The sequence below is a fragment of the Scleropages formosus genome, chromosome 18, assembly GCF_900964775.1.
Source record: "Scleropages formosus chromosome 18, fSclFor1.1, whole genome shotgun sequence".
In the NCBI taxonomy this organism is placed as follows: Eukaryota; Metazoa; Chordata; class Actinopteri; order Osteoglossiformes; family Osteoglossidae; genus Scleropages; species Scleropages formosus.
In genome coordinates, this window is record NC_041823.1 from 25,105,171 (window position 1) to 25,117,086 (window position 11,916).

Below are 11,916 nucleotides of genomic sequence, written 5' to 3' on the forward strand. Positions count from 1 at the left end.
GTACAGAGAGTTAAACCAGTTGGTCTGGCCTTGTGACTGGGGAAGGGGGATTGTGAGTGAGACAAGTCACTGCAAGCAGGGCAGGAAAGTCTGATTGAGACGAGGGATTGTGTTTGGGCCTGGGAAGTTTGACTGGGACAAAAGAGTGTGATTGGGACAGGGGAATGTGACTGGGAATAGAAGTGTAAGAAGTGTGACAGAGGACCTGACCTGCACTCATGGTCTGATGCTAGGGGTGCACAACTCCAGCTCTTTAAGGGAAGATTTCTCATGTTTGAACATCCATAATGTCAGCTTGATATTAAGAACATAGAAAACTGATAGCCAAAAGGACCTTCTGTGAATGTATACTTAGATATAATAATAATAATAATAATAATAATAATAATAATAATATCTTCCTGGGATGTGTGATGTATACTGAGCTATGTGATATACACTCACCGGCCACTTTATTAGATACACCTTGCTAGTACCGGGTTGGACCCCCTTTTGCCTTCAGAACTGCCTTAATTCTTCATGGCATAGATTCAACAAGGTGTTGGAAACATTCCTCAGAGATTTTGGCCCATATTGACATGATAGCATCAAGCAGTTGCTGCAGATTTGTTGGCTGCACATCCATGATGCGAATCTCTCATTCCACCACATCCCAAAGGTGCTATATTGGATTGAGATCTGGTGACTATGGAGGCCATTTGAGTATAGTGAACACATTGTCATGTTCAAGAAACCAGTTTGAGATGATTTGAGCTTTGTGACACAGCGCGTTATCCTGCTGGAAGTAGCCATCAGAAGATGGGTACACTGTGGTCATAAAGGGATGGACATGGTCACTAACAATACTCAGGTAAAGGTTGTGGCATTTAAACGGTGCTCAATTGCTACTAAGGAGCCCAAAGTGTGCCAAGAAAATATCCCCCACACAATTACACCACCACCACCAGCCTGAACCGTTGATACAAGGCAGGATGGAGCTATGATTTCATGTTGTTTATGCTAAATTCTGACCCTACCATCTGAATGTCGCAGCAGAAATCAAGACTCGTCAGACCAGGCAACATTTTTCCAATCTTGTATTGTCCAATTTTGGTGAGCCTGTGCAAATTGTAGGCTCAGTTTTCTGTTCTTAGCTGACAGGAGTGGCACCCGGTGTGGTCTTCTGCTGCTGTAGCCAATCTGCTTTAAGGTTCAATGTGTTGTGCATTCAGAGATGCTCTGCTGCATACCTTGGCTGTAACGAGTGGTTATTTGAGTTACTGTTGCCTTTCTATCAGCTTGAACCAGTCTGGCCATTCTCCTCTGACCTCTGGCATTAACAAGGCATTTTTGCCCTCAGAACTGCCGCTCACTGGATATTTTCTCTTTTTCTGACTATTCTCTGTAAACCCTAGAGATGAAAATCCCAGTAAATCAGCAGTTTCTGATATACTCAGACCAGCCCGTCTGGCACCAACAACCATGCCATGTTCAAAGTCACTTAAATCACCTTTCTTCCCCATTCTGATGCTCAGTTTGAACTTCAGCAGATTGTCTTGACCACGTCTACATGCTTTAATGCATTGAGATGCTGCCATGTGATTAGCCGATTAGATATTTGCGTTAACAAGCAGTTGAACAGGTGTACCTAATAAAGTGGCCGGTGAGTGTAAGTACTTTACTAGATAGCTTGATCATGTCTTCATCATGAGTGTTTCAGGATTGTACTTTGTACCTGACTCTGACCTTTGCTAGTGCTTGGATAAAGTCTGTGAAAAAGCATACACCTCGCTGTCTTTGTGGATTCACCAGCACTTCAGTAGTCTATCTTTTCCTGTAGGTTAGAACTGGTTAGAACCTGTTTTTTGTGGCCTCCACACGTGCTCGCCCAGCATCGATGGCTTCTCGGTAGTTCTTGGACCACAACAGCTGGCTGCCATCAACCCATCTGGGAGCCTCGAGTCCCAGGAAAATAAAGCCATCACTGTCCACGCCAATCTCCACATCCTTTGTTCCTGGCAGGGGCACAGCTCTGTATGAGCAACACCACAGAATCTCAGCAGCAGCTTAAGCTTCTTTGTCACAACAGTCATTCAGAAGTCACCTGGCTTTGTCTGAGCAGTGACGGGCTGAGAGGGTAGCGAGGGCATGCCTACTCCAGCCCCATTGACTGCAGACACGCGCAGAATATAGGTTTTACCTGCATCCAAACCTGACACCTGGAAGAAGTGAACGAGGGTTAAAACATTGCTCTCTGTCATCTGATGCGACGTTGAGGTCTAGCCTCGCACAGAAACATTTTACAGGCAACGGTGACATTTCGGTAATCATACGTAACATTACTTTCAGCAGTTCTGCACCCCATCAACCTCCCTTTTTCAGTCAAACAATCCTGAAAGTCAGTCCCTACCCTGAGATGAGTGTCTGTGGTTAGCCCTGAGGTCACCGCAGTCCAGTTCTCCACCTCTCCCGGTGTGCTGATCTCCACCAGGTAGCCAGTGACCTGGCTTTGTCCCTCATACAGTGGCTTCTCCCACAGTAGGACCAATGAATTTCTGCGTACCTCTCTCAACACCAGGTCATAGGGACACCCTTGGGAAAGACACCAGAGATGAAGGAGCGTTCCTGGTGTTGTGATCTGGAGTTGGCCGCTGGATTTGTGGCTGTCTCTCACACTACTAGAGATGTTCTCACAGAGCTCTGACTAGGTTAAATGCAGGAAAATTCCAGCCTTGTAGAGCTGCCCAAATAGTCAGAACTCTCAAAATTTAAACTCTGAAGAAACTGGTACCTAAGATGAAGGACAGCAGAATGCCTAATATTTCACAGTAATGAACCAGACACCTAAAACATGAGTCATGATGCAGGTAGACATTACTAGAAGTAAATCATGCGCTAATTTTCCAAAGATAGGGATTGAAAACTGAGGCTGGGGAGGTTTGGTCAGGCACTGCTAGAGCTCCACCCAGAATACACTGAGCTGAACCACAGCAGCTGTTATAAGACTGTATGCAGCTTTCTCACTAAGATGCACACACCTTATTCAGCACGTGGAAACATCAGGGAGCAGAACAAGGAAATAAACAGTAGATGTTGACCTTTCTCTTGTGTTAAGCTGACCCAGAAATATGTAAACAAGCAAGCCGAGCATGACTGGTTAAGCTATTGTAACAAATTGGGAAACAGTGATTAACAAGGCAACAGTAATGGATCTTTGTTCAATCTGTTTCTTACCCAGCGCAAGACACAGCAGTTAAGTTGTTTAATGATCTTTGCTCCCATGTGAAATATTAACGATGTGGAGAAGACCCAGCCTGTGGAGTTAATGGCCTATGCGGTACAAAATGCCATTCATGTCCCCCGTTTTTAATGGTGAGTTCACACTACAGGTGACCTGCATGTGGGAGAAGCAAGGCCTGTCGTGACATAGTTTTTAATATCTGCAAACTCTCCCATCACTGCAAGTGCTGGACATATGCTTTCATAAGGGGGCTGAATACATACAAGTGAGGGACTGCAGTACAGATGATAAAGCTTTGAATACTGCTATAAAATCTATTCACAATGAATAGTAATATGCATGGCAAAGTCAGTAAGAAGCAGTGCTATTTATTTCTCTGTCTCTGTATGGAAGACACTGAGGGATGTGCCCACCTGGTTCTGCCATGGTCCATGGTTCGCAGAGAAACGCTTCACTGGGATCAGAGGGTTTCCCTAAACCAATCACATTGGTTGCAAAAACCCGGAACTGGTAGCAAAGCCCTCTCAAGAGGCTGTCAACCTTTAAATACAAAACAGAACTACATGACAAAACAAACATCTGGCAGAGAGGGGGCTGAAACTGTACTGAAAGAGGGGGCAATGCTGGGCTAAACAAAAAAACCTTCATGTTTATACAGCAAGCGTGTGATTGCTTTGAGAACTGGTTCCCAGTCAACACTGCCTGGATCACAATGTTACTACATGTGTTCCTTGACTAATGACATATGGGACTTATAGGAACCCGGATTTACAACGGCTTTCCCGTTAACCTTATTATATTATTCTGAGTCCAGATGTTTTGTTGTAATATCTGATTATTGAGCTTACGAACCTCTGTATGATAACATTGGCTGAATGTGCTGCTGCGAGGCACCAGATTTTTTACTGACTCAGTGTTTTGTTGTCTAGCAGTGATTTTGTGATGTCTACAAAAAGTTTCCTTCTGTGATTTCCTAGAGGGAGTGGTGGTGCAGCAGGCTTGGTTTGGTCCAGGTCTCCAGTGGGTTTGGGGTTCGAGTTCTGCTTAGGGTGCCTTGCGACGGACTGGCGTCCCCTCCCGGGTGTGTCCCTGTACCCTGTGTTGCCGGGCTGGGCTCCGGCTTGCCGTGACCTTGGTTGGGAAATGCGGTTTCAGACAGTGTTTGTGTGTGATTCTGTAGAAGATCCATCCATCCATCTTTCATCCCACTTGTCCTAATAGGGTCGTGGTGGCAGCAGGGAGAGCAGAGAGGCCCAGCCGCCCCTGTCCCCTGCAACTTCCTCCAGCTCAGCCTGGGGGATCCCCAGCCGTTCAAAGGCTAACTGAGATATAATCTCTCCAGTGGGTCCTGGGCCGACCTCGGGGCCTCGTCCCAGTTGGCCGTGCCCGGTATACCTCCAAAGGGAGGCGCCCAGGGGGCATCCTTATCAGATGCCCAAACCACCTCAACTGGTTCCTCTCAATGTGGAGGAGTAGTGGCTCTACTCTGAGTTCCTCCCGGATGTCCGAACTCCTCACCCTGTCACGGAGGGCGAGTCCCAACACGCCGCGGAGAAAACTCATTTCAACCACTTGTGTCCACGATCTTGTTCTTTCGGTCATTACCCAAAGTTCATGACCATAGGTGAGGGTAGGGATGTAGATCGACTGGTAAATGGAGAGCTTCGCCTTATGGCTCAGCTCTCCCTTCACCACTACACTCCGGTACAGCGACCGCATTACTGCTGCCGCTGCTTCCAGTCTGCAGCCGATCTCACGCTCCCTTCTCCTTTCACTCGTGAACAAGACCCAAAGATACTTGAACTCCTCCACCTGAGGCAAATTCTCTCCCCTTACCTGGAGGGGGCATGCCATCCTTTTCCGTGAGAGAACCATGTACTCAGACTTTGAGGTGCTGATCCTCATCCCAACCGCTTCGCACTTGGCTGTAAACTGTTCCAGTGCGTGTTGGAGGCAACCCTGTGACGGTGCCAAAAGGACAACATCATCTGCAAAAAGCAGAGACATCATCTTCCGACTCCCGGACAGAATGCCCTCCTGGCCTCGATTGCGCCTTGATATCCTGTCCATGAAAACCACAAGCAGGAGTGGAGACAAGGCACAACCTTGGCGGAGTCTAACACCCACTTGAACAGGCTTGACTTAATGTCGAGTATGAGGACACAGCTTTCGCTCCATATGTACAGATACCGAATGGCCCGCAGTAGTGGCCCCTGTACCCCGTACTCCCTAAGCACCTCCCACAGAATTTCCGGGGAACACGGTCATAGGTATTCTCCAAGTCCACAAAACACATGTAGACCGGATTAGCAAACTCCCATGCCCCTTCAATCATCTGTGAGAGGGTAAAAAGCTGGTTCACTGTTCCACAGCCAGGGCATTGTTCCTCTTCAATTTGAGGTTCAACTATCGGCCAGATCCTCCTCTCCAGCACCCCGGCATAGACTTTCCCAGGGAGGCTGAGAAGTGTGATACCCCGATAGCTGGCACACACTCTCCTGTGCCCTTTCTTAAAAATAGGGACCACCACCCCAGTTTGCCAATCCAAAGGCACTGTCCCCAAGGTCCATGCAACATTGCATAGGTGTGTCAACCATGACAGCCCTGCAACATCCAGGGCCTTAAGCAGTTTCAGCTTATCAAGCTTATCAAGTACCTCAGTGACTTCCACCAGGGAAATGGACTCTGACAGCCAGAAAGCCTCAGGCCCTGACTCCTGTAGGGGAGGCATATCACTTGGGCTTAAGAGTTCTTCAAAGTGCTCCTTCCACCTCCCCGACAATGTCCTCATCAGAGTCAGAGCTTCTCCACCACTGCTGAACACAGCCTGAGCGAAACTCCTCCGACCCCTTCTGAGCTGCCGGATGGTTCTCCAGAACCTCTTTGAAGCCGACTGATAGTCGTTTTCCATGGCCTCTCCAAACTCCTCCCATGCCATGGATTTTGCTTCTGCAGCCGCAGCCGCTGCTGCTTTTTTTGCCTGCTGGTACCTGTCTGCTGAGTTAGGAGTCCCCAGAGCCAATCAGGGCCTAAAGGCCTCCTTCTTCAGCTTAACGGCTTCCCTCACCACCGGTGTCCACCAGCGGGTTCTTGGGTTGCCGCCCTGGCTGGCACCAACAAGCTTTTGGCCACAGCTGTGCCTAGCTGCTTCCACAATGGAGGTTTTGAACAGGGTCCATTCAGACTCCATGTCCCTTACCTCCTCCAGGACATAGGAGAAGCTCTCCCGGAGGTGCGAGTTAAAATCATTCTGGACAAGGTCCTCCGACAGTCGTTCCCAACACACCCTCGTTAAACGCCTGGGCCTACCGGGTCTGTCCATCAGTTGTCCCCACTATCTGATCCAACTCACCACCAGATGGTGATTGGTTGACAGCTCAGCACCTCTCTTCACCCGAGTGTCCAGAACATGTGGCCTCAAGTCAGATGAAACAACTACAAAGTCGATCATTGACCTTTGGCCCAAGGAGCTCTGGTACACTTATGAGCATCCTTGTGTTCGAACATGGTGTTTGTTATGGACAAACCATGGCTAGCACAGAAGTCCAATAACATTTCACCATTCAGGTTTTGATCGGGCAGGCCGTTCTTCCCAGTCACTCCCCACCAGATTTCCCAGTCATTGCCGATGTGAGCGTTAAAGTCCCCCAGCAGGACTATGGAGTCTATAGGTGGAGCCCTGTCCAGAACCCCACCCACCCTCTCCAAGAAGGCCGAATACTCTAAACTGCTGTTTGGTGCATAAGCACACACAACAGTCAAAGTTTTCCTCTTTGCGACCCTAAGTCACATTGAGGCGACCCTTTCGTCCACTGGGACAAACTTCAACTGTATGGCAGCCAGTTGGGGGCTTCTGAGTATCCTCACACCCGCCTGGCGTCTCTCACCCTGTGCAACTCCTGAGTAGGAGAGAGACCATCCCTATTAAGGATTTTGGTTCCAGAGCCAACACTGTGAGTGGAGGTGAGCCCAACTATATCTAGTTGGTATTTCTCAACCTCCAGCACCAGTTCCAGCTCCTTTCCCCCCTAAGTGAGGTAACATTCCACGTACCAAGAGCCAGTTTCTGTTGCAAGGGGCCACGACACCATGCACCACCCCGCCCCCTCCCGCTGCCTGGTACACATTGCACCCGACCTTCATGATGGACCTTGCAGGTGGTGGGCCCACATGGCCCCCGACGATGCTTTTTCGGGCTGAGCCTGGCCGGGTTATGTGGGCTGCCCGGTCACCAGGTGCTCGCCTAGGAACACTAACCCCAGGTCTGGCTCCAGGGGTAGGTCCCAGTGACCCTATTCCGGGCAGGGTAAACGTTTTTCTGTTTTCATTTTTCATAGGGGTTTTTCAGATCGTGTTAGTCTGGATCTTTACTCCAGACCTGTTCACCTTGGTAGACCCTACCATGAGCATACTACTCCCGACGACATAGCTCTAGAGATCCCTAGATCACGCAAGCTCTTCTACCACTCCAAGGCCCCAATCCAGGAAGGGATTCCACGACACGAACGATTCTGTAGAAGTTACTTTTTATTTCAAATGGCCAGCAGACAAAAGAAAGTGAGTGTTCTGATAGCGCTGAAAAGAAAAGGCAGGTGACGATAGGTTTAGAAAGTGAAAATACGCCAGCATGAAAATATAATACTTCACTGTATGTATATTGTCATTCTACAGTAATATTGTTTCAGCATGACTCGTGTGAAATCAGTGAAAAAATATAACGAAGCCCTGTTTTACAACGTAGCGTTCTTGTGTGTTAATTGTTTGTATATCCTTATGGTTTATGTAGTACAGTATAAGGGGATTTTTCAACTAACAACAAAGTCCACTTGTGATGAGGTTGTCAGAATGGAACCCCTGTATCGGTGGTGACAACATTACATATGCTGTTGACCACACATTCTTCTTTCCCTATTAGCCTGCTGTACACCTTTGCTGAGACCCCACCTGGGAAAATTTTCCCTTTCTGTTGCTTGGCTACAGCATCTGTGTGGCACAGCCTGGTGAGTCGGTGGCAGTTGGTTCAGCCTGCCCTTTACTGGTCACTCCCAAGCTGGGGTGCATCAGGGTGCTGTTCCATTACACTGCCACTCTGCGTTGTGCATCTTTTTCACCATGGGAACGGATGAAAAGGCTGCCGTTACACAGCATGGTTCACGGTCTAGAATTTTCCCCCGTGGGTTTGGATGGAGGTGGACTGCTATGCCTCACATTTAACGGTGGCCTTTTGTGTGGCAGGTAGCTTCCTTCCTCTGTATAACAGTTCCCTTTTCAATATACGGGGATGACTGGAGTCAGTGCCTCTGAATCTGAACATGCATGCAAGTCCCCAGTTAGCAATTAGCAAAATGTTCCGGAAAGCTACATGTCTTTCCCCCTGTCTCATCTACAAGACTGCACAGATTCCTGTCAAAAAACAGTAGTTTCCCAGTCATCAGCTGTAGAAGAAAATCTATAAGCTTGGCCTGCAAATCCTTCCACTGGCTTAGAAGGCTCGTGTGTCCCCCAGAGACACGTTCCGAGGTAGGATTAGCATAGCGAAGGGATGTCTTCATTGAAACGTGTTTACGGAATGTGCACAGGGATATGACCAGGGCTTTGTTATGGGCTGTTCGGTGAATGGAGTGCGCCATCAGGGGCCTCACAGTCCATTGACTAGGACATAGCTCTCATTTCTTAGGGCCATTGAACCTATCTGAATGTCTTTAACTGTTGCGTGAAGCTGTTGTTGTACTGGTGGTCCATCCCCCAGATAACTTTTAAAAAAACATGTACTGCCCCACATGTAGAGTGGCTCTGGAATGCAAAGCGTAACAAATGTAATGAGCACACTGCTCTTTTTCCAGGCCTTTCTTCCCCTGAACTTCAAACTGCCATCACTAGGTGGTGCAAGTTCATTTCAAGAATTCCAGTCAAAATAGCTATGAAAAAAATAGAAATAAATTTGAATGGAGACAGATTCAGATCCTGTGGGCTCACATTTCAGATGGCCCCTAATGAGGCTGGATCAGCCAGCCGCCTACTGACTGCTAAATGGAAGATAGCACTTCTGGCAGAACCATGCATGTTTGCTGCAGAAGGAGAGAAATAAGTTATGCTGAACAATTAATTTACAAAGATCAATATGTCTGAATTAATTTATTTTCAAGTGAGCATTCAGTGTACAGTAAGTCAGCTAATTTTGAATTGTGCAGTAAATGTGAAGATGGTAAAATAGCTGAAACGTACAGTTCAGCTGTGCAGTGGGCTTCGGATAGAGGGCACTGTGGACCACAAATACTAAACAAGACTAACAAAAAAAAAGCGAAAATAGCAAACAGTTATCTTGCTTGCATCTTAAAATTAACTGCACATTTTCTTTATTATGCAAGGTTTCTGGAGACACTGAACTTATAGGCATAAAGAGGAGAATGGAACAGCCCTCACCCTACCTTGTAAACCCTCTCTTTGCTGGGCTTCACATTGACCTCATGCCAGTCTGTGGATGTTGTGTCTCTCTGGTCCAGGTAGTAACCTCTAATGGGGTCCCCACCATTGCTGGCAGGAGCCCTCCAGCCGATCACCATCTCGGTCCCTGTGCAGTTGAGTAGGGCAATGCCTGAGGGTCTCGATGGGGCGCCTGCATGGTACAATGGAGGTACAAAGCAAGAGCCCATCAGTGCTGCAGAAAGTGCCCTCCTTTAGTCTAGGTACAAATCACAGAGAAGCACATGGCACTAATAAGCTTGTGAAAGAATGAGACCTGAAATGTGACCAAAAGTGATGTTCTTTTCTGTGTCTCCCCTGAGATTTTAATTGATGTTTATCTCTCGCAGTCCATAGTCAGCCCATATTACTTTTATTTTGCTTAGGATCGATCTTCCGGCAAGTCTGCTGCCAAGGAGCTGTGAGAATATGCTCTTTGGAATATTAGCCCAACACACCCATGGAAATGAAAAAGAAGACTGGCTCCTTTCAGTGCTGATCTGCTCCTGTTCATCCTTGTTAGCTTCACCAGCTGCGATCAAGTGGTGTCCAAGTTCTCCCATGTTTTTGGGCAAGCACTCGAGTCTGCTAATCCAAGTGGTCTCTGTGGAGGTGTATGATGCTGGGAGAGAGTGGGGGCTGGTTGGTGACTGGTGCCAAGATGGGGTAACCACCGCAGACCGGAGCTGTGCCAACGAGCAGCCTCTCCTGGTCCTCAGCTTTTATCAGCTTTCTCTTGGGGGCTGGTGCATGTGAATTAAGTATGAGCTGTGAATTACTGCTGCTCGACCACCATTTTAATGAGCCGATGAGGAACTCCCCATGCAAGGGAAGTGAGCAATTAGGGCTGGTGGGCTGGAGGTAATAGATGAAGTGGCAATGGGCCTTTGTGTGCAACCAGGCTGCTCTGGGAAAATCTGAAGCAAAGAATCAGGACATGAGCATTCCTCCTGGTCTTTCTCTTTGTCGATCTTCTTAAGAATATCAGACAGAGAGACAGGAACTGGGCTTGCTTGAGAATTGCTTTTATCAGGAAAACATGTTTAATGGCCTTCTAAACCAGCTACCTAAAATAGACTGTCGTTGTGAGCATTTGTAAGTGCCGCGTGTCCACCCTGTAAATGATCTCATCCTTTCCTATTGCAGTGCCCTGCTGTGGGTGGCACAGGTTAAGGGTGACATTGTTCAGAAACATTGTGCTGATGTCATGAAACCAATATAGGGCCACAGTGTACTCACAGAGGGCTGATTTCACCTGGATGGCAGTGGACTCTTCTGAGTACTTGCTGTTACCCGCCTGGCTCACTGATTTCACTCGAAAGACATATTTCTTTCCAGTAGCGAGCCCATGCACTGTAAACCTGCATTAGGTGTAGTAGGGTGGGATGGGGTGGGGTGGAGTGGGGGGAAACATTGTTTCAGAGAGGAAAAACCATTACACACTGTAGAGCAGACTTAACCCAGCCAACAGAAATTCTAAAATTAAAAGTATTAATCTAAAACAAAAATGGAAATGTGTGCCTCTGCTATTGACGCCGTGATGGGTGAGGATTCAGGGGCCGCCAATAATGGCATTGTCAACCTGTGATGTGGCTATGAATGAGCATCTTCATAAGATTTCTCAAACTATATTACAAAGGGGATACCAACAATCCGTCACTATGGTTAATATAATAAAATTATCAATAATTATTAATTATTATTGTTGTTTCTGCAAATTCTGCATTTAGTTGCCTGTCTTTTCTGGCAAATACAGCAAAAATATTGACATCAGTATAGCTATGGTTAACAGCCTCTGTCAAAGTCAACCACATTTACGTGTTCAAGTATACTAAAGGACTCTGGAAAAACCTAAACATTTCATATCAGGTCCATGAAAATTAAATAATATCAATGTAATCTTAACAGGACACTTTACAGCACAGGCTCAGTACTAATTTTTCACTACTGCTGCACTTGCTATTGGTCTCCCTTGCCTGGTGCCAGTAGTTGGCTTGTTGTTGACCGTTGTCCAGTTGTCTGTTCCAGCCTCACAGCAATACAGGTAGTAGCCCAGGATTCCCCCTGTAACCGTGGGCTCCTTCCACAGCAACAGGACTGAAGTGTCTGTGTCCCGGAAAGCCTGCACAGCATGTGGTGGTTGGGGGGGTGCTAAATGCCAACAGAAGTGAAGGATGCAGTATGAAGGTATTACAACGTAATGCACACATCACACACATACTTTAGCATAGAGG

General features: G+C 47.4%; 1 protein-coding gene across 1 annotated transcript in view; it reads right to left on the reverse strand.

Moving 5' to 3' along the window:
* The window catches only part of myom3 (myomesin 3), a 60,474-nt gene that overhangs the window by 18,114 nt on the left and 30,444 nt on the right, over positions 1 to 11,916 (reverse strand). The window contains exons 15-21 of the mRNA XM_018726908.1: positions 11,659 to 11,833; positions 10,922 to 11,043; positions 9,649 to 9,836; positions 3,634 to 3,760; positions 2,390 to 2,571; positions 2,084 to 2,198; positions 1,838 to 1,994 (exon numbers count right to left, since the gene is read on the reverse strand). Of these exons, the coding sequence (XP_018582424.1) occupies positions 1,838 to 1,994; positions 2,084 to 2,198; positions 2,390 to 2,571; positions 3,634 to 3,760; positions 9,649 to 9,836; positions 10,922 to 11,043; positions 11,659 to 11,833 (1,066 nt within the window). The remainder of the gene's footprint in view (positions 1 to 1,837; positions 1,995 to 2,083; positions 2,199 to 2,389; positions 2,572 to 3,633; positions 3,761 to 9,648; positions 9,837 to 10,921; positions 11,044 to 11,658; positions 11,834 to 11,916) is intronic.